Source organism: Danio rerio, chromosome 15 (genome assembly GCF_052040795.2).
Source record: "Danio rerio strain M-AB ecotype USA chromosome 15, GRCz13ab, whole genome shotgun sequence".
NCBI classification, from domain to species: Eukaryota; Metazoa; Chordata; class Actinopteri; order Cypriniformes; family Danionidae; genus Danio; species Danio rerio.
Window position 1 is genome coordinate 30826174 of NC_141035.1, and position 23263 is coordinate 30849436.

Sequence of the window (23263 nt, forward strand, 5' to 3'; positions counted from 1 at the left end):
TTAATCTCTTGTAGATTCGGGCCTTGGGGTCTTCTCCTCTGCCATCGCTCGTCTTGCATTGCTCTGAGCCTGACTGGTGAGAATTGATTGGGGAGAGGGGTTCAAATTCAAGTTTCCTTGAAGAAGCCATTTGGAATATGGTTGAGTTTTTAGAGAGTGTTTTAATTGATTTGAGAAGACTATATTATTTTAAATCATTTCTGAAGGATCATGTGACACTAAAGTTGTAGTAGTGGCTGTCAGTAATTTAGCTTTGCTTCAGAGGAATGAACTGAAGATTAAAAAAGAAAATTATTTTTAAATTGTAATATTATTTAACAGTTGTTGTTTTTTTTATGTAATTTTGATCAGATTAATGAGGGACACCATTTTAGCTCATTTGGGAAATGTAAAGATACAGATTTTGATGCTTTTTTATTTATTTGAATACAAATTATTATTGAATATTACATATTTTTAATGAAGCAATGATGTTGAAATTTAGCTTTGCATTACAGGAAAGAATAAAATGCAATTATTTTAAAACGTTAAAATTAATAATAAATTAAAAATAGATGAATAAATAAACATTTTTCAAAAATAAACAATATATAAATAGATAAAACAAATAAACATTTTATTGAATGATCAAACAAATGTGATAACAATTATAAAATACATTTAATTTTTTTATTATATAAATTTGTGAATATTATTAAAGAATTTTTAAACTTTTTTTTCTTAAGATTTTTTTTTCTTTTAACCTACCCATCTGCAGGACGGTAAAGAGCATGCATACTCACAATGCTCCGTTTTTCTTTGTCAAATATATTCCGAATGATGTTTAACAGAGCAAGGAAATTTTTTTACAGTATGTCTGATAATATTTTTTCCTCTGGTGAAAGTCTTATTTGTTTTATTTCAGCTAAAATAAAAGGAGTTTAAATAAAAACATATTAAGGTCAAAATTATTAGCCCCTTATAAGCTATTTTCTAAAATTAAATTAAGCTATTTTTGTTTTCGATATAGTCTACAGAACAAACCATCTTTATACAATAACTTGCCTAATTACCCTAACCTGCATAGTTAACCTAATTAACCTAGCCTTTAAATGTCACTTTAAGCTGCATAGAAGTGTCTTGAAAAATATCTAGTCAAATATTATTTACTGTCATTATGGCAAAGAGAAAATAAATCAGTTATTAGAAATGAGTTATTAAAACTATTATGTTTAGAAATGTGTTTAAAAAATCTTCTCTCCATTAAACAGAACATGCAAACTCTACACAGAAACACCAACTGAACTAGCCTGAGCCTTGAACCAGTGACCTTCTCGCTGTGAGGCGACAGCACTACCTACTGCGCCACAGCGTCGCCCTATGGCTGATTTGAGTTCTAATGCATTTTTAAATGACATTTTAAAATCTATTAATATTTTTATATTCACAGTACTTTTATTTCAGAGTGGGCGCCTTTTAAATATGGTTCCATGTGGGAAATGCAAAGATATAGATTTAGATGCTTTTAAGGGATTTGAGTTAAGAAGCTTACTGCTTTATATGCAAGATATTATTGAAAAGAGGGCGAGAGAGAGATTTTTTTCAAACCTTATACTGTTTCTCTGCAAATGCATTCTAATACATGTGTCATCTCTCTTGTGTTGGTAACAGTTTCAGCCATGTCACATACTGCAGTTCAAGGAAGTATGGGAAGTCGCTTTGCCACAGGAAAGAGCTCCCACAGAGTATGTCAAACTTATCATGCCCTTAGATTCTCGCCTTCCTGTTACATGTGTTTTGTACAGGTCTTTGTCTTTTCTGTGTGATCTCCAATCAGATATATCTGTTTGAGTATGAGAATTTCCAAGGGCACATGATGGAGCTGAGTGGAGAGTGTCGTAACGTCTGTGACAAGGGGCTGAAGCGCGTGGGCTCCATCAGAGTGGAGTGTGGGCCGTGAGTATACTTGTCTGACAAATCATATACATGACATTAAAATTGATCATCAGAAGATAAGATAACTAGCAATCATTAGTTTATGGGTCAAAAATGTGCATTAGAATGTGTATTGTTTCATTTACAGACAGACAGACAGACAGACAGACAGACAGACAGACAGACAGACAGACAGACAGACAGACAGACAGACAGACAGACAGACAGACAGACAGACAGACAGACAGACAGATAGATAGATAGATAGATAGATAGATAGATAGATAGATAGATAGATAGATAGATAGATAGATAGATAGATAGATAGATAGATAGATAGATAGATAGAGAGATAGAGAGATAGAGAGAGAGACAGATAGATAGTCTCACCGAGGTGGTCTTACAGCCCAGTAGATCCGGGCCTGTCATAAACATGACAAAAAAAAAAATCTAAATTAGCAATGAAATTGACTGAAAGGATTTTGTAAAGGCAAATATATATTTTTTTTTTTCACCGCTTCATTTTTATTTACGGTTCTTTTTTGTTTGCAAATTTCATTTTTACTGTTCAGAATTCAATTTTTTAGACTGTGGGAGAAAACCGAAAACTCACACGAACACGGGGAGAACATGCAAACTCTGCGCAGAGAGTGGCGATTGGCTCAATTAGGACTTGAACCATTGGCCTGCAAGACAGCAGCGCCAGCCACTGAGCCGCTGTGTCGCCAAATCCTAGAATTGAGGAGGAGGAAGAAGGAAAGGATGTGGGAGGGGGAGTTTAGACAGGATATTTATAGTAATTTTATAATGATCCAGCTAGCTAATGATTAGCGATAAGTACAAGCTGTCGTCAAACATATCATATGTTCATCTCGAAATTAGTTTGTGAAACTTAACTTCACTTCGCAATTTTTGGAGATTTACATTTATTCATTTATTTTTGCTCAATACTTTATTTTTTGTTTGCAATACTTTATTTTATTTTGCAAGTATATATGGCCCTAGATTGATTCCATAATCTTTCAGATTAACAATAGTTTGCATTCTATAAAAATTATGTAATATTTATAACAATTAATTTACTTATTAAAGATTCTATTTAAAGTTTCCAGTCATTTTCTGACCTTTATACGTTGCCACTAGCCAAAATGTCATTAAAAATCTTAATTTTTAATTTCAATATGAAGACTCACCCTTTTGTATAATTTAAGTAAAGATCAAAATAAGCAAGTTCTAAATTATGAAGGAATTTTATTTCATAATGTCATATTATTTTTACAGTAATCTGAAACATTGAAGCATACAGTTTAGTTGCATTTAAAGTTTTTAGTATATGTAAAATCACTTTTGTAAATGTAATTTGGTGCTGACACCAAAACAGATCCTTCAGTTTTTCAAGAAATCATGTAAAATGTTTCCTCTTAAAATTTTAAGCAGAACAACTGTTTTTAACATAATAAATTGTTTCTTAAAAAGCATACAGTATACAGTATTAGAAAGATTTCTGAGGGGTCACGAGAAGTACAGGGTGGGCCATTTATATGGATACACCTTAATAAAATGGGAATGGTTGGTGATATTAACGTCCTGTTTGTGGCACAGGGGGCTTGCAAATAACTCATGAATGAATAAATTTATGTTCAAACCAAGCACACCATTGTTTTTTCTTTTGAAACGCCTAATAAGTTTTATTAGGGTGTATCCATATAAATGGCCCACCCTGTACAATAAAAATTGGAGTAATAGTTCTAATACATTTGAGTATATTTTTTGTCAATTCTATTAGTACTTAAAAGAAAAGGAAATGTTTAAATATAATATAATATAAAACAACACTATCAACATGCAGCATGGGGAGGATAAAACAATTCTTTCAAAAAAGATTTGTTAAATATTTAAAACCACAAATTTCTGTTAAATAATTTAATTATGAAACCTTTGAATATGGGGGCAATTAAAAGAAGTAGTCATCAATAGCAGAGTCTACAGTTGAAGTCAGAATTTTTAGCCCTCCTGAAATATTAGCCCCTTGTATATTTTTCCCCAATTTCTGCTAAATGGAGCCAAGATTGTTTCAACACATTTCTAAACACAATATAATAACTCATTTCTAATAACTGATACATTTTATTTTTGCCATGATGATAGTACATAATATTTTACTATTTTTCGAGCCATTTCTACAGATTAAAGTAACATTTAAGAGCATAACTGGGTAATTTAGGTTAACTAGGCAAGTTAAGATAATTCAATACAAATCACTGTATAATGTTTTTTCTGTAGACAATTGAACAAAAAAATTGCTTAATAATATTGACCTTAAAATGGCTTTAAATAAATTTAAAACTGCACAAAACAAAACAAGTAAGCTTAAAACAAAACAAGTAAGACTTTCTTCAGAAGAAAAAATATTATTGGAAGTACTGTGAAAAAGTCCTTGCTCTGTTAAACATTATTTGGAAAATATTTGACAAAGAAAAACGGAGCATTGACAGTATGCATGCTCTTTACCGTCCTGCAGGTGGGTAGGTTTCGAGCAACAGAACATGGCCGGTGAGATGTTCATGTTGGAGAGGGGTGATTACCCACTCTGGGCCACTTGGTCCAACAGCTACCGTTGTGATCGCCTCATGTCTGTCCGGCCAGTTCGAATGGTGGGTTAATAGCTCTATTTCCCATTTTATCACCAATTAAACAGGATAGAACATAAAATATGAATAACCATAAAATATGATGGTTTTTACCATGTAGAATCCACAGGACCATAATATCTGTCTGTATGAGTGCATGAACTTTGACGGTCGTAAGATGGAAGTTTCTGATGAGGACATCCCAAGTTTGTGGTGCCATGGCTTCCAGGACAGAGTTGGCAGCATTCAAGTAAATGGTGGAACGTAAGTCATTTAACTTCTCGTGTATTTATTGCAGTTTTTCTCAGTGGCTTTGGTGCATTTCTCACAACACTATTTACATTTGCACAACAGTTAATGCATTTATCAAAACAATTAGTCATTTGTGCACATCATAGTAGCAGTTTCTCATTCCTTCCAACAAATTGCAAATGCTATTAGACATGGATCATTTGCTTTCATTCAACTCTTTGCTGTTTTATAACATTATCATTTGCTTATGTCATGTCAGTCAAAATTAACTAAACTTGTGAATGCTGAATAGTCATTCCATATAAAACTAATAGTCCTCATTTCATTACTTGAGTCATTACTTACAAAAATGTTAAACTAGTTGTCAAAATCTGTCAACAAATTTTATTTAAAAAAATTTAATCTTTATTTTCCTGAAAATTTCTTAAAAATTGAACAATTTCATGAATGATTTACAGGCCTGTGTATGTTGTAGGTTCGGTTCCAATTTGTTCTGCAATATTGTTTACAGTTGTGCACAGCCCTACCCAATAGAACTTTATGTTTGTTGTAAATAAGGGTGTATTTATTCTTTTGCACAATGCTGTGGATAAATTAGAATTGTAAAGAGCAAATGCAATAAAAATGCGGAACATGTTTAGTGTCTTGTACTCAGATACCTCACTAAATGCAGTGATGTCTAAGTTTGCTGTAGTTTTCAAATGGCTGTGCAAATAGAATATAGTGCTGTCTTGAGCATTTTGAGGAAGTGTCAACAAATTCAGATTTTTTTTTTGCATTGAAAAGTAAACTGTCATAATGAAAACATGACAAAGCCATTTGACAATCTGTTCATAAACAACGGTGTCAGGACTTTTCATCTTGATGACACTGACATTTTCATTGACATCAATACTTGTTTTTGAGGACTGAGCTACCATTTTGAGCATGTGACGCGCTTTTGCAGGTTATCAACTAGGTTTGCAGTTTGTACTAATTGTTTTGAGAAATGCATTAACTGTTGTGGAGAAATGCAGTATAGTGTTGTGAGAAACGCACCAAAGCGACAGAGAAAAACTGTATTCTTTTGCACAATACTGTAAATAAATCTGAATTGCAAAGAGTATATGCAGTAAAAATGTGAAACATACATATTCAGTGTCTTGTACTCAAAACCCCACCAAATGGAGTGATGTCTAACTTTACTGTACATTTCAAATGGCTGTGCCAATAGAATATGGTTAGCATTTTAGGAAGTGTCACCAAAATCTGACTTTTTTGCATTTGAAACTGTCATAATGACACAGCCATTTGACTATTTGACTTGTTCATAAACAATGGTGTCAGGACTTTGCACTGACTATTGCATTGACATGACTACTTGCTTTTGAGAAATGAGCTATCCACTTTGAGAAAGAGACACTTGCAGGTTTTCAACTAGGTTTTGCAGTTGGTACTAATTGTTTTGAGAAATACATTAACTGTTGTGCAAATGTAAATAGTGTTGTGAGAAATGCACCAAAGCCACTGAGAAAAACTGTAACAAAACATTGAATAAGCATATCAGTGATTTTTAAAACACATATCACCAACTTTTATGGAATTATAAGGATTTTTCAGCATTCTGAGCAGTTTTGGCTTAAGAACTTTAAAGCATTTGGCATTCTTGCTTATTGCTAAATATTCTAACTATGCATTTATATTATGTTGCAAATACAGTTTTTCTTGTTTGCTTTGACCTGGTTAAAGAAACTAGGTTCCACTTAATTTCCATTATCACTATCCCAGCAGAGTAGAAGACAGGTCTTGCAAATGTGTAAACTCCATTGTTTTAGCTATGGTAACTAAACAGAAATCATCTATTCCTAACCATTAGAAACTACCAAGATCAGTATGAATTCACTGAAGTGAAAAATCTTCAATTAGCAATCAGTCTGCATACATTAAAAATGGTGGAAGGTCTGTGTTGTTCTGTGCATACTCCCAATAGTGTCCTATACTCCCAATAGATTTGACTGTATATTGGTTTACATGTGTTTTCTCTAATATTTACAGTATTTTATTACTTGTGTGTGTGTGTGTGTGTGTGTGTGTGTGCCTGCGTGCGTGCGTGCGTGTGTGTGTGTGTTTTACAGTATTTTTGTTTTCAGCCACAGTTTGAAAAATGTCATGAAATCAATATAAATTTAATCAAAGCATTTCTTTGTCTGGATTTAATTCTTTACAAAAAGGCTAATTTTCATGGACTTAAAGGGATAGTATACAATTTAAAATCTACAGCACTCTTTATCACCCAAAACATATTTTGGAGAAAGCTGGAAACTTGTAACCATTGGCTCATTTTTTTTCCTACTATGAAAGTCAATGGTTCCAGCTTTCTTCAGATGAACTTCTTTTGTCTGTAACAGAAGAAAGAAACTGAAAGGTTTATAATCATTTAAATGAGAGTAAATTGTGAGTAAATAATTCAGTGAATCATCCTAATATCACTCATCTTGGCATTTAACATTGGTACTTTTGTGTGTCTTAAATGTGTTGACTGGTTCATAAATACAACATTTATAAAGTTAGAATTTGTCTTTTGTAGAAAGTCCCAATATATACATAACCTCACATATGTAAATAAGTCATCAGAGAGTAAGAACATCTAAAAAATAAAATAAATTTTGACATAAGATAGAACCTTATAATTTAAATTGCGATGATATGCTTCATTCATGTTTTACCAGGTGGGTTGGATATCAGTACCCAGGCTACCGTGGATATCAGTACCTGTTTGAATTTGGATCCTACAAACACTGGAACGAATGGGGTGCCAATCACCCTCAGATCCAGTCTGTTCGCAGAGTGAGAGACATGCAGACGCATCACAGAGGCTGCTTCGAGCTGGCATAAGGAAAGAAATACCATGGACAGATGGACATAACAAGAACCTGCAGAGTGTAAAAAAAAATCCATCATAGTCAAAAATGCTGCACGGAATAGATATTACCAATAAGGGATGAACTATCAAGTGACTTTATGTGTTGCTTTGCTTTAATCTCCTATTTAAGCCATTAGTTTATATAAGAATACCATATGAACATGAATAACGAACTGAAGCTGATCTGAACCAGAAGGGATGCAGTTCATTATATACTCAGCTGCTTCTTGATGAAGCTCACTTGTATTATGTGATGATCAGGGCGAATCGGCTAGGAAGTAGATGAAATTATTTATGAAATTGAGGAGATCCTGCTACATTTTACTCTTCATCTTTCTCAGGGATGGATCAGGCTGGCATCTAAAAGACATTTCCAAGAAAATAAATCAACAAAAATAAAGGACTTCAAAGCCCAGTTTTACAATGTCCTTAATTCACTGATCAAAAGCTCAGCTTGAGAGCTTAGAATTCCGGACATGTTGTTATTAAAATAAATCTTTAATATTTTATGTGTTGTTATTTAAAGTGCATAATAAATGAGACGAGAACAACCACTGAGGTACATAATGATTGAATGTGAATTTTTGATCTGTATCATATCAAAAAGAGCAGCATGGTGGTGCAATAGGTAGCGTTGTCGCCTCATAGCAAGAAGATTGCTGGTTCGAGCCCCGGCTGGGTCAATTGGCATTTTTGTATAAATGTATGCATTTTGTAAAAAATGTATAACACTCATTCAGAGTAATTATTATTCTGTCCTGTAGGCCTCTTTTTATTTTAATTTAATTTATTTTATTATTTAACCAGGAATAATCCATTGAGATACAATATCTCTTCTAATAGGAAGTCCTGGTCAAGACAGGCATCATAGGACAAAGTAACAAAATACAAAAAATTAAAAATAAATAATAAAAATACATGCCACAATGCATACACACACACAAAAATAGCATAAACCACTATCAATTGCACTGTTCTATATTGACAGTCTTTAAAATATTTTTAAAAATAGCGATAGATGGTCCAGATTTTATATGTAGCATTTAAAGCTCATTCCATACATTTGGAGCATACTTAGATAATATCTGCTGATCTGGTATTGTAAGTATTTGAACAGTACTTCAATAAATTAGATATATACTGTGGTAATTTACCAACTAAAGCTTTAAAAATTATTACTAAAATATGTTGCTCCTTACTTCTGTCAATTTATATAAATCACAGTGATGTGTGATTTCACTTAAACTAGTGACAAATCCCAAGGAACTGTGATAAACAATATCCAGTGATTTTTAAAACATTCAGAGGTGCGTGCAGATAAAGTATATCACTGTAATCCAGCATTGATACTCGCAACTAAATGTTTTCGTGCTGCGAATGGGGAAACATTTTTTTAAACGAAAATAAAAACCTAATGTTGGTTTGAGTTTTTTTTTTTTTTTAAGGCTATTGATATGCCAACTATAAGTCAACTTATCATCAAGCCAGACACCTAAATATTTATAAGAGGCCACTTGTTCAATCTGTGCACCATTTAAAGTTGTAATATTAAAATTGTGCATTAATAATTTTAAACAATAAAGGAGTAATTGATCAAACTGATTTTTAGGTTTAATTAAAAAGTGAATTATCAACACATGGTCGAAGCCTAACCCAAACTACTTGACTTTGCTGAAAAACAGTTGTCCTAAACCACCTAAGCCCAAGATGAATATACATAGGGCTGTTACTGTAGGCTTCTACTTGTCAAAAACTTAAGTAATCTAAGTAAAAAAGTTTGGGTTAAAGAAAAAATTTTGAAAATCCCTATCATTTGTTTTTCCTACTATAGAAGTCAGCCGCTGTTACTGGTTTGCAAAATGTTCAAATTATCTTCTATTGTGTTTAACACAAGAAAGAAACTAATAAAGCCTAAGCAGGGCATAGCTCACATTTTACAAATTGGGGAGGGGGGGGGGCAGCAGCATGAAATCCAAAAGTTTACAATCATATGATTATTAGTCACACTTTATTTTGATGGTCCTTTTGTTAAATTTAAGTTACATTGCAACTAATTCTCATTAGACCATAAGTAGACTGTTAGGTTGGGGTTATGGTTAGTGTCAGGGTTAGCTTGAGATGACATGTACTTGCAAAGTTTCTTAGTCAGTTAAATGTCTGTTGAAGGAGCAGTATCAGCAGATATTAAGCAGACAGTCTACTAATACTCAAATGGACCATCAAAATAAAGTGTTACTTAATTATTAATCACCTGTTCCTAAATTGTCTGTGTCTAAAAGTAAGAGGGCATATCCCCCAGTTGCTTTGCCCCTGAGCCTAAGTAAATAAATAGCCTATAAGTAAAAAAGTAAGCAAAGTGTGAATAAATAACCGAATCTTCATTTTTGGGTGAAAATTGGGGATGCATTGTAATCCACTAAAAATCTATTTTAACAAGTTTTAAAAAAGAAATTCAAAGCTGTTTTATTTTGTTATCTTGCACCCTATTTTCATCTTTAACAATTAACCTTCTATAAAAACAAATGATTTCGAAACAAAATCCTAATTTTGTATTTTGCGTTGCTATTTAATTTGCAAATAAATAAATGCAACTTGTTTTATAATGAGCATAAAAATAGATATCTGACAGACATTTAGTTGAGAACAGCTGCGACTTAAAAGAACCGTCTGCCCACTTCCGCTCTAAGTTAATACTGTTGTTCATCTCTCGGGTATTGCTCGATTACATGAAGTGCTTGCTCTAATACCTTCAGCGACTACTGTAAGCAGCAGACAGACATGCAAATTACGGAGCTAGAGCCACAACCACTGGCCTTAGAAAAGACGGAGTAAAATAACTCAATATCTTTAGTAGACAGGCTGACAGACTGACTGACTGGGGGAGGTGAATGCGCTATTCTTGTATCAGTAAAGAGCCTGCGTTAAATAACCAGGACGCAGAACGCAGACAGCAGAGGTGAGGCAAACAAACGGCCCTTGCCAGAGAGGAGACTGCAACTCGTGCGTCGTAAATATATCGCGTTCAGAGATGAAAGTGAAGCAAGGCTGCGACGCGGGAGTCCCGTACACGACTGAGGAGGATTTGTTAAATAGCCCAGAAATAACGCCGGAGGATGTACTCGGGCTGCAGAAGATCACAGACAGTAAGTTCAGTAATGTCAATGTCACTCAAACAGGAAGCTTTCGAAAACAATCGAGCTTCTCTGCTAACTTACACTGTTGCATATATGATGTCGGTTCGTTTTTCGCGCCGTTATGTTCTAGGTACGAAACTTCGTTTAGAACGGCACGTCTCGGTTTCAAATGTGACGTCGATGTAACGTTTTTATTCCGCGCGTATGTTTTTGTGAGAGACGCAGTAAAATGGTTTATACACCCGTGTCAGTGATGCGGTTCAAACGGATCTTTCCTTGATAAACAAACGCAATTCAAGTTACTGACAACGACGCCGTAATGAGAATAGGGAAATAAATAGGCTTTATTATTATTATTATTATTATTATTATTATTATTATTATTATTATTATTTAAACAAAAATAATGAAACGGAATACGATATTTACAGCGCTCATTGAAGAAGACGTACCAAAATCATGTTTCCTGCACACACATTCGTCAACGACAGTCTAAACACAGCGAAGTGTACTAGAGCGATCATCGAACGAATGACTCATTTGAATCGGTTCTTTTGGTGAGTCAAAATTATCCCGCCCCGGATACAGCATATCTACGCTTCTCGAACAAATGACTCTAATGAACAAGTTCATTTCTGTGAATTAAAAATTGTTGTGAATACATTTTTAACAAACTGACCCGTGAGATTTTTAGTCTGTTGTAATGACAATAAAACACTGTTTTAAGCTTATCCTTCTCACCAAGGCTGCATTTATTTTATCAAAAAATACAGTACAAATTATAAAATTGGGAAATGTTATTGTACATTACTCCTGTCTTCAGAGTGACATGATCCTTCAGAAATTCCTCTAATATTAATAATGATAATAATAATAATAATAATAATAATTATTATTATTATTATTATTATTAAATATAATGGTGATAGTAATAAAAGCAATATTGACTGGAGTAATAATTTCATTTGAAACTATATACAATGAGAAAGCATTTATTTAAAATGTTAATAAAATAGTTGATTATTTTTTTTACATTTAATAAATGCTGCCTTGATGAATTTTCTTGAAAAAAAAAGCACACATAAAACTCACACCGAATTTTTGACCGGTTGTGTACATATTTTATGTTTTGTTGTATTTTGTGATATTTAACATTAAATATTTAATAGCCTATACGATGCTAAATAATGAACAGTTTTCAGTTAGTATTTATTGTGGAATTATGTGTGAAGCCTATTTTACTCAAAACAGGCTTCAGCATGTACTTTAATTAGGCTACCCCATGTCTTTCTTTGACCACACAGACAGATAAATGCACATTAGTTGTTAAATCCAGTAATGTTGCCAGATGCTTGCTTACTGATGCAACCTACAAGAAAAGGCATGTTTTATGTAAGTGGCACATACTGAAATGGCAGGATTATTACAGTGGAGTTCATAACTATAAAACATTTCACTACTTAAATGTTAAATGAAGTCATAAATAAATAAAAAGTAATATAAACCAATGTAGATTAATTAAAACTTACATGATAAACGCTTTATTAAATAATTATAATTAAAAATAAAATGAAAACAGATCAGACAAAACTATACTGTAACTATCTATACTGATAGAAACATTAATATTATCTCAATGCTATAACAACAGTGAAGGTTAATGAAACAGCACTTTATATGACTAAAGATTAAAAAATTAAGAACTGATGTGCATAAATGAGTAAACGACAAATTGATAATTGACTTGAGGATAATTTATAGGATATTTATATCATTCATATGGCATTCTGGAATTTAAAAATGAAATATAATGCTGAAATGGGATTGTTGGTGGGACTGAATATTTCTTTATTTGACATATACTCAAAAGTTTGTTTGTTAAAACTACTGATTTAAAATGAGCTGAAAACACAATTCTTTGAGTTTGCTTTGAGGCAACTTAATTGTTTTATGTTCAATCCACTTAAATGTGTAAAAACTAAGTTAACTTAATTCCTTCATGTTGTCCCAACACAAACTGATTGTGTGGAACCCAGCATTTTATTACCTTGTACATTCATCACCTCAACAGGATCTCAAGTGATAAACTTTAGTATGACTGGAGGACTCAAAATTTGTTGTGATGTGTTTTGGCAGTTATTTTCCTGCCTTATCTCCGTGCTCTTGCATGTTATCTGGCACTAAAACAAAGATATCTGAACAAATCAGCTCTGTGGAATGCAAATGCTACCGATCATCAGTATGGCAGTTTAACAGAACTGGCGCTGTCACAGCTGACTGAAATACATTTGCATTACTCTTTATCACATAACATATCAGAGTCTATAAAGAATATTTTGCTTGGGAAATAATGGCTACGTTGTTTTGTGTTTGCCACCACTTGTTCAAATGAAATACAAGTGATTTTGTGGTTGATAAACCAACTATGCATTCATATTAAACGCCTATTTGAATAAATATTTTGGCAAAAGCCTCAAGGAAGTGCTGAGAAATTACATTTAAATAACACTCTACACTCTCAGAAATAAAGGTATGCGAGCTGTCACTGGGGTGGTGCCTTTTCAAAAGATACAAATTTGTACCTAAAAGGTCCATGTTAATACCTCAAGGGTACATATTGGTACCTAATAAGTACAAAAGTGTTCCTCTTAAAATTTGTAGCCACTAATATATACTTTTGAGGAACCAATATGGACCATTAAAATACAAATGTGTACCTTTTGAAAAGGTACCACACTTTTGACAGCTCCCGTACCTTTATTTCTAAGAGTGTACGTTATTTAAATGGAAGAAAATCTGGTGTCTGGCTAATCACTTGGATTAGTGCTCTAAAAATAGAAGCTGCTCTTGTTTAAGAATACAGGCTGGTATTCTAAAGAAGGTGGACATCTGTATGCTTGCTGGGAATTTATCGTTCATTCATGCAATTTTTCTCTTTTTTGGTCAACTTTTCATCACATTTTTAATCACAATTCATCATTTGTACTTACAGTATTGAGATATATTTTACAATTGTGTGGTATAATCTTGGTCTGCATGGTGGCTCAGTGGTTAGCAGTGTCGTCTCACAGCAAGAAGGTGGCTGGTTCGAGTCTCGACCTAAGTTGGCATTTCTATGTGGAGTTTACATGTTCTCCCAATGTTTGCAGAGGTTTCTTCTGGGTGTTTTGATTTCTCCTATAAGTTTGAAGACATGTGCTATAGGTGATTTGGGTTAGCTTAATTGTCCGTAGTGTAAGTCTGTGAATGAGGGTGTATGGGTTGCAGCTGGGAGGGCATCCGCTGCATAAAAAAACAACACTTTGTGAAAAGTTTTATACAAATTAATCCGCAAAAACATAACTACAAGTATCACGTTTTAAATCACAACTCTTGAGTTTACTGGCTTTCTTTTTGAATTGTGAGTTAATGTCTCACAAATCTGATGTGATCAAATCTGTTTATTTGTTCTTTTTTTGTAAGTCAGAATGTAAATCTTGCAGTTCTTATTTTTATTCTCAAAACTGGAAGATTATCTCAGCATTGCCAGATACTCAAACCTCTCATAACTGATAATTATAAGAAAAAAAAACATGATTGTAAAATTGTGCGCCTATATATCAGAAGTTCTGAGAAAGAAAGTCTGAATGTGAGATATAAACACATTTGTAACTTTTATAATTTTTGTTTTCTTTGGTGGAAACGAGCAACAGCTTGCAATAGTTCTTATAAATGACCTGGTTTTGTTTGGTGTCTGTGACTTTGAAAGCAATATACTGTATTCCCATATTAGTGCTTTTTTTCTTTTACAGTATATTAGTTTGTCTGTTAATGCTTCTGAAGCGGCAGATGCCACCATCCCACTCGTTCGCGATTTCCTGTTTGTTTTTATTGTGGATGTTCCGCATTGTTTGGTAGCGATTCTGATTGGGCAGAACAAAAGTGGGCTCACTCAATTGGCTAGTAAGACTGTCACACACAGACGGCAGTCACTTGTATGCTCTGGGTGGGGGAAGTTAAATAATATATTTCATATCGCAGCTAATCGCAATGTTTTAAATCGCGATTGTAATTCGAATTGGATTAATCGCACAGCCCTAGTCATAAACAAGAAAAAAAAATATTTATAATCAATTCCAGCGTTATGGATGTGACATTTGCAGCAAAAATTATAAACATTAATTCATAAAGTAAGAATAAATGTAAATGTAATGTAAAAATTATATTAAAACTTCTGGTTATATTTTCCAATACAACTAACCACAGAGTTAGGGGATCAGAAAAATATCCATCTGTAAACATTTTTCATATTTTAACTGAGGGAAATACACATGGGTTATGAATGTGACTAAAAAGTTAGCGAGTTTACAGTAAACAATATGCTTTGTAGAAATTCTGTGAATTAAACTGCACAAACCAAAAGAAATAGTGATCATCAGAAGGATAAGAGTCAGCTCACTATTGAACAAAAATGATTGATTTTATTTTATTTTTCATTTTTGTATTTATAAGGAAAAAGCTTTGTTATGGATGTGACACCTCTATTTTATGCAACATAGGCGCATCCTGAGAACGTAACCCTATATACGTTTCTGGAGATCACGAATTATGTAGCCAGAAGTACGTATGGCTGCATTTAGTTTTTAAAACGAACACTATGGGGCGGTATGACGCCATACCTTTTTGAGCTTACCAGCTGACCGCTTACCTCCTTATGGACGCCTTTCCCACTGTCAGTAGTCCATTTAGCTTGCCATGTTTGTCGGCGGTCTTGAGAAGCAGAGAGGAGATGACCACGACGATGGGGTTTGAGTTCGGTGAAGAACGGATTCTGAATGGCTTTTTAAAAATGTCAGATGGGTTTAGGAAAGTGGGTGGGCGGGTCAATCAGTGCTTGTTAAAATACTATTGGTAGGGTTTAGGGAATGAGGAGTGTGGGTCAGTCAAACAGTCAGTCAACAGCAGCTTCTGATGGATTACGCGAGAACAGCAGGCGCAAATGTCACTCGCGAGAGAAATTTGAGGTCTCGCGCATACACAGCGGCCTCTAGTGGATTTGTGTTTTCAGAATGAGCCTGGGTTAATAATAATAATAATTTTTATTTATATAGCACATTTCCAGAGCTCAAGGACATTTTACAAGGAATGAGACAAAAAGATAAACAAACATACATAAAGTCAAATATAACAAACTAGAATTACACAAACAAGACCTAGGAGACAATGAGCAGAGTGGAGGTGGATCAGATAAAGTTGTCAGTTTGGCAGATCAGAAGCGAAGCATTCAGAAAATAAGTGAGTCTTAAGTAAGGATTTGAATTCAGAGATATTATTAGCAGAGCGGAGTGAGCGTGGTAGAGAGGTTCAGAGTTTGGGTGCAATAACACTAAATGATCTGCCCCCCATTGAAGAGAGGCGGTACTGAGGGACAGCGAGAAGGCCAGAGTCAGCGTACTGTGATGAACGAGTTGGAGTGTAAGGGACAAGCATGTTGCAGAGATAGGTGGGAGCTAGTTATGGATTTGACAGAAGTGCCATTGTGTGAGTTTGGTAAATCAAATGTAATTGTTTGAAAACATTGACAAAGACATTTTTGAGTATTTTTACAGTACTGTAAAATACAAGTCTATACAAAAAAATTTGAAAGGGTTTCATTATTATTTAGGTGGAAATTAAATTTTTTTTAATGGAAAGGTTGACATGGAATTGCAATTATATGGGTTGGACTAAACAAACAAATAAATTTAGTGCTGTTCAACTTTGTTTAAATTTAGTACAAATAAATTGTTTACCACCACTCAACCTTAAAATGTTAGTAAATCTAATGAATCATCTTTAAATAATTTTTTCAGTGATATTACATAATTGAAGCGATAAACATAGTATAAGTATACCACTTCAATCGTATTATGCAAGTGTACTGCCTTTTTTAGCAAATGTTTACATGATATCCTCCTATAATCTCTGGATTAACTCCTGAATTTGGTGCTTCGCTTAGCTTAGAGTGTTTGTAAACATTATTTCATAAAGGATGAATTATGATGTTTAGATATGCACATTATGCCTCATGAATCTAAATGAACCCGTGTGGTTAATGGATGCCGGATCAATCATAATCTGTTTTTGAAATATCCAGCAAGCATTTCCTTTTGTTTACCTTAAAATAACAGGTGGTAGTTATCTTGGATTGCTATCAGAAGAATATGTTGCTAGGTGACAGCATGGGAAGCAGTGAAGCGCTGCTCCTTGGTGATTTGGAAAGCTACACTGACATTTGACTGTCACAAAGCACTGATTACTACATTTCTGTCTTGATAATGAATTGCACATACTTGATTTTGCATCAGACGGTTGAAATGGCTTTGTTTGGGTTACACAAGCAAAAGCCATCTCTAGGGAAATGGGCTTATAAAACTATATAACAGCATTATATTAGATTTTTATTGTTATTTTATTGTTTTATTATTTTATAATGGTTGTTGTCGTTGATTTTGTTGTTGTTGTTGTTGTTGTTGTTGTTGTTGTTGTTTTGTTGTTGTTGTTGTTGTTGATGTTGTTGTTGATTAGATTAGATTAGATTCAACTTTATTGTCATTACACATGTACAAGTACAATGCAACGAAATGCAGTTTATAACTAACCAGGAGTGCAATAGCAGCAAGTGCAGGATACAGGAATAAGTTATAAAGTGCAGTTATAGAAAAACTATGGTGATATTTACAGATGGATGTACTATCAACATTATATACAGGTTGGATAAGCTATGAGCAGATTTACAATATATGAATATATGTGCAGGTTGCTATTAATAATCAGTAGTGTGCAGATAAATAAACATGATTACAAGTGTATATGTTACAATATATGAATATATGTACAGGGATAGATGAACATGATTACAAGTGTATATGTTACAATATATGAATATATGTACAGGTTGCTATTAATAATCAGCAGTATGCAGATAAATAAGCATGATGTTGTTGTTGTTGTTGTTGTTACACTGGATTATAAGCATTTGACAAGCTTTACAATGATGTCTGCAAATGGGGAGAACTAGTTAATAGATAATTGAATAGATAATAGTCTTTTTATTTGACTATATTTATAAGGCTTCTACCATGAAAATGGGCTTATGAAACCGAGTTAATACATTATCTTCTATTATGTTCTGTTGTGTTATATATATCGTTTTAATTGGGTTACAATTATGACAATTTTGTTATGGAAAATAGATAAAAGTATTATATTATATTATATTATATTATATTATATTATATTATATTATATTATATTATAGGGGCAAGGCAGTGGCGCAGTAGGTAGTGCTGTTGCTTCACAGCAAGAAGGTCGCTGATTCGAACCTCGGCTCAGTTGGCGTTTCTGTGTGGAGTTTGCATGTTCTACCTGCCTTTGCGTGGGTTTCCTCCGGGTGCTCTGGTTTCCCCCACAGTCCAAAGACATGCGGTACAGGTGAATTGGGTAGGCAAAATTGTCCGTAGTGTATGAGTGTGTGTGAATGTGTGTGTGGATGTTTCCCAGAGATGGGTTGCGGCTTGAAGGGCATCCGCTGTGTAAAAACTTGCTGGATAAGTTGGCAGTTCATTCCGCTGTGGCGACCCCGGATTAATAAAGGGACTAAGCCGACAAGAAAATGATTAATATTATATTATATTATATTATATTATATTATATTATATTATATTATATTATATTATATTATATTATATTATATTTTTCGGCTTGGTGCCTTTGTTAATCAGGGATCGCCACAGCGGAATGAATCGCCAACTTATATGCAACATACAGCATATGTTTTATGCAGCGGATGCCCTTCCAGCTGCCACCCATCACTGGGAAACACCCATACACTACAAACAATTCAGCTTACCCAATTCACCTAATTTACCCAATTCACGCCAAGACAAGGAGAACATGCCGAGGCTAAAACCAGCGACTTTCTTTCTTTGAGGTGATTGTGCTGGATAAACATGTGCTGGATAAGTTGGCGGTTCATTCTGCTGTGTCGAACCCTGATTAATAAAGGGACTAAGACGGGAAAAAATGAATGAATGAACGAATGATTTATGTTATGTTATGTTATGTTATATTTTTATATTAAGTTCATTCATTCATTCATTTTCTTGTCGGCTTAGTCCCTTTATTAATCCGGGGTCGCCACAGCGTAATGAACCACCAACTTATCCAGCAAGTTTTTACGCAGCGTGTGCCCACACACTACGGACAATTTAGCCTACCCAATTCACCTGTACCACATGTCTTTGGACTGTGGGGTAAACCGGAGCACCTAGAGGAAACCCACGCGAAGGCAGGGAGAACATGCAAACTCCACACAGAAACGTCAACTGAGCTGAGGTTCGAACCAGCGACCCAGCAACCTTCTTGCTGTGAGGCGACAGCACTACTGCGCCTCTGTCTCGCCTTTTATGTTAAGTTATATTATGTTTTGTTATATTATGTTGTGTTATATTATGTTGTGTTATGTTAAATAATGTTATATTATATTATAATATATTACATTATAAATTTAATTATGATGTTATTTAATATTTACACTAATGCATTTATTCTTTTATTTATTTATTTTTCAGTATTTACTTATTCTACACGCTGTTGTGTTTGTTTACTGTTACTGTTCACATGTACCCTTTCTTCACCTCTCATTTATGACTCTTTGTTTTCTGGCATTTACACAAAGCGTTGTTGCCTTTAGATTGTCCCTCTGTGTTCCAGTTCATAAGGTGCAATTGTGTGGTATTGAAAGAAGGGATACGTGTTAAGTAATTGCATTGTGTTTTGAAGTTTCAGTGTTTTACTCAGTGTGAATGTGTCAATAACCGCAGGACACGTTCATATTGATTTATGCTTTATGCCTGTCATTTTGACCAATGAATATGTGATTTATGAGAGTTTTGAGGACTGAAACGATTTTTCAGACTTATGAAATTATCATAATGGTTTCACACTATTATGTTTAGAAATGTGTTAAAGAAAATCTTCTCTCTGCAATACAGAAATGGGGGGGAAAAATAACCAGGGGGGCTAATAATTCTAAATTCAACTGTATATCTGAATTCTGAAAGAGTTTGGTTTATGTTGTCGACATGTTAAAAAGACACTGTGTTGCTGTGCTGCAAATGTAAACATGGACGACAAGCATTTCCAATTGATGAGGGCTGAGTCTCTAATTGATGAGGTTAAACCAACGCCATTGTTACTGTTTGTATCTGTACACAAGCGCTGAGTAGCTGCAATTCTTTAAACTGTCACAACAGACTGCCTTATCTGACCAATCAGAGCAGAGCAGACTCTCAGAATGAGCGGATCCTTGAGCACTGTGAGAACAGAGGTGATGCTGCAATATACAGTTGAAGTAAAAATGATTAGCCCTCCTGTGTTGTTTTTTTTTTTTTTTTTTTTTTTTCAAATATTTCTCGAATGATGTTTAACAGAGCAAGGAGTTTTTCACAGTATTTCCTATAATATTTTTTTTTCTTGTGGAAAAAGTCTTATTTGTTTTATTTTGGCTAGAATAAAAGCAGTATATTTTTTAAAACCATTTAAGTTCAATATTTTTAGTCCCTTTAAGCATTTCTTTTTCTCGATTGTCTACAAAACAAACCACTGTTATTCAATTACTTGTCTAATTACCCTAACTTGCACAGAGTGTCTGCAGGGTCTTAAAAAGTCTTTAAATGTTTTAAATCTCAAAAGCTAAATTTTAGGCCTTAAAAATCTTAAATCTACTGAAATGTTGTGTTGTAGGTCTTAAATCTTTTTTCATCAGGACTTAATTTTTCATTGTTCATGTAGAGCTAACAAGTTTGGACATTAACATCCATACAATCTCCAGCAGACCATCTCAATAAAACTTTATCTTTAAAAAAAAAAGCATTTAATTACTTTACATCACAGATAGTAACATTAGCTTAAAGGTTCTTCATTTATTTACTGCTGAGGATACTAACCTATAATTTTTATTATTAAATTATTATTATTGTAGACTGAAGTAATTGACGGCTATGTTTTGTTTTATTCTTGGTAAGGGTTGTAGAGTTTGTGAATGAATATATTTGAAAATTAATTTAAAAAATATTCAAACAAAATTATTGTAATTATTGTATTATTAATAAATGTATTCAATTTTAATCATTTTTGATAGGGCTAGTGAAAATCTGTTCTAACTGGAATATCCGAAAAAACATTCATAGCATTTAATCCTGTTTAAGTCTGCTTTCACAATGGTCTTAAAAATGTCTTAAAAAGTCTTACAGTAAATATAACTTGGAGAAACCTGCAGAAAACCTGTTGCATAATTAATCTAGTTTAGCCTTTAAATTGCACTTTAAGCTGACTACTAGAATCTTGAAAAATATCTAGTAAAATATTATTTACTGTCATCATGGTGGAGATAAAAGAATTCAGCTATTAGAAATTAGTTATTGAAACTTTTGTTTAGAAATGTGTTGAAATAAATCTCCTTTCTGTTAAACAGAAATTGAGGGACATTCTGACTTTAACTGTATATATCATAACAAAATATTGTTTTTTGAAAGTAAGATAGATGTTCACCTGTTTTAGTAGACCTCCAAAACAAAATTAGCATCATTAAAAATAGCATAAATTCTCCCACTCTTAAAACACAGGCAGATGTTTGCGTTTTGCCTCCTTTTTTTCTCCCTGGCACATGTACTCAGCAGATGAGTTATAAATAGGCATATCTTAAGTGGCTAAAGCCAGTGTTGCCCATCTGTTAACTAACAGGAAGCTTCTAACAGGGACATCTGCCCTGTAGGGCAATAAGGTTGTGGTCTGCTGTCCCATCTGAGGAAAGTAATAAACTCAGGTGTAATGTTTAGCTCATCCTAGCAGAGACGGACCTCTCAAAAGTTAGATTTGCCCTAAATCCCCTTAGCATCTCCCAATCTGTGCCATGTGATGGTGAACAATGTAAGCTTCTTAAGTATAATCCATCCAGGCAGAAGAGGGCTGACACAGCTGCTCCTCGCACCTCATATGCCTCCTCTGGGAGTCTAGCATGAGGGGAAGTGGACTTGGCCAATTTTTTTATATTTCTTACACAAAAATGATTTGGGCAACTAAGTCACAATGAAACTATATTGTGCAAACTGTGAACCAAAGATGACTTAAAATTAGGAGCTGGCAGTTTAACGTTATTAATGTTTATTTTTATAAAGTGGGACATTTTTTAATGCAACTAATGCACCTGACACTTGTGTCACTTAATGTTAAAAAATAAATAATGTTAAATAATGTTAATGTTAAATAAAAGTTTAGTATCTAGTTTTGCAATATCACATGAGTAACAAGTGCAATGTCAGGTTTCTCATACATTCACATCAGCATTTAAGGGGAAACACAAAATCATTAAGAACAATATTCACTCACCACTTTATTAGGTACACCTTACTAGTACCAGGTTGGACCCCCTTTTGCCTTCAGAATTGCCTTAATCCTTTGTGGCATAGATTCAACAAGATACTGGAAATATTCCTCAAAGATTTTTGTCCATATTGACATGATAACATCACACAGTTGCTGCAGATTTGTTGGCTGCACATCCATGCTAATCTCCCGTTCCACCACATCCCAAAGATGCTCATTTAGATTGACATCTGGTGACAGTGGAGGCCATTTGAGTACAGTGAACTCATTGTCATGTTCAAGAAACCAGGCTGAGATAGTTCACGCTTTATGACAAGATGGATACACTGTAGTAATAAAGGGATGGACATGGTCCGCAACAATACTTAGGTAGGCTGTGGCCAAATTCTGACTCTACCCTCCGAGTGTCGTAGCAGAAATCAAGACTTATCAGACCAAGCAACGTTTTAAAATCTTCAATCGTCCAATTTTGGTGAACATGTACCAATTGTAGCCTTATTAGCACCTAGTATGGTCTTCTGCTGCTGTAGCCCATCCGCCTTAAGGTTCGACGTGTTGTTTGTTCAGAGATGCTCTCCTGCATACCACGGAGTGGTTCATTGAGTTACTGTTGCCTTTCTATCAGCTCAAACCAATCTGGCTGTTCTCCTCTGACCTCTGGCATCAACAAGGCATTTGCGCTCACAGAACTGCTGCTCACTGGATATTTTCTCTTTTTCAGACCTTTCTCTGTAACCCAAAAGATGATTGTGTGTAAAAAATCCTAGTAGGTCAGCAGTTTCTGAAATACTCAGACCAGCCCATATGTCACCAACAACCATGCCACATTTAAAGTCACTTAAATCACTATTTGCCATTCTATGCTCAGTTTATACTTCAGCCGATTGTCTTAACCATGTCTAAATTCCTAAATGCAGAGTTGCTGCCATGTCATTGGCTGATTATAATTTTGTGCTAACGAGCAGTTGGACAGGTGTACCTAATAAAGTGGCCGGTGATGGTGTGTTTTTAATTCAGGAAAAAAA

General features: G+C 34.0%; 2 protein-coding genes and 1 long non-coding RNA gene across 7 annotated transcripts in view; 2 read left to right on the forward strand and 1 right to left on the reverse strand.

Moving 5' to 3' along the window:
- crybb1l3 (crystallin, beta B1, like 3) lies at positions 1-8252 on the forward strand. Of its 2 annotated transcripts, none has more exon segments than NM_001102390.1 (6): positions 1-76; positions 1651-1724; positions 1817-1935; positions 4436-4568; positions 4666-4808; positions 7505-8252. In NM_001102390.1, coding segments are annotated over 5 exon segments (627 nt in total). In that variant the 5' UTR covers positions 1-76; positions 1651-1658; the 3' UTR covers positions 7671-8252.
- LOC147833697 (uncharacterized) lies at positions 2261-11407 on the reverse strand. 3 transcript variants are annotated; one of them, XR_015509587.1, is made up of 5 exons: positions 11285-11396; positions 7940-8058; positions 7548-7708; positions 2528-2646; positions 2261-2336 (listed from the first exon to the last, which is right to left on the reverse strand). It is a non-coding gene; the product is annotated as an uncharacterized LOC147833697 (long non-coding RNA). The 3 variants fall into 3 exon arrangements; XR_015509585.1 differs by lacking the exons at positions 2261-2336; positions 2528-2646 and adding an exon at positions 6941-7174; XR_015509586.1 differs by lacking the exons at positions 2261-2336; positions 2528-2646; positions 7940-8058 and adding an exon at positions 6941-7174 and having other exon boundaries at positions 11285-11407.
- The window catches only part of unc119a1 (unc-119 lipid binding chaperone a1), a 21821-nt gene continuing 8940 nt past the window's right edge, over positions 10383-23263 (forward strand). For both annotated transcript variants that reach the window (XM_087284253.1, XM_087284254.1), the window contains exon 1: positions 10383-10841. In XM_087284253.1, the coding sequence (XP_087140379.1) occupies positions 10727-10841 (115 nt within the window). In that variant the 5' untranslated portion in view covers positions 10383-10726. The remainder of the gene's footprint in view (positions 10842-23263) is intronic.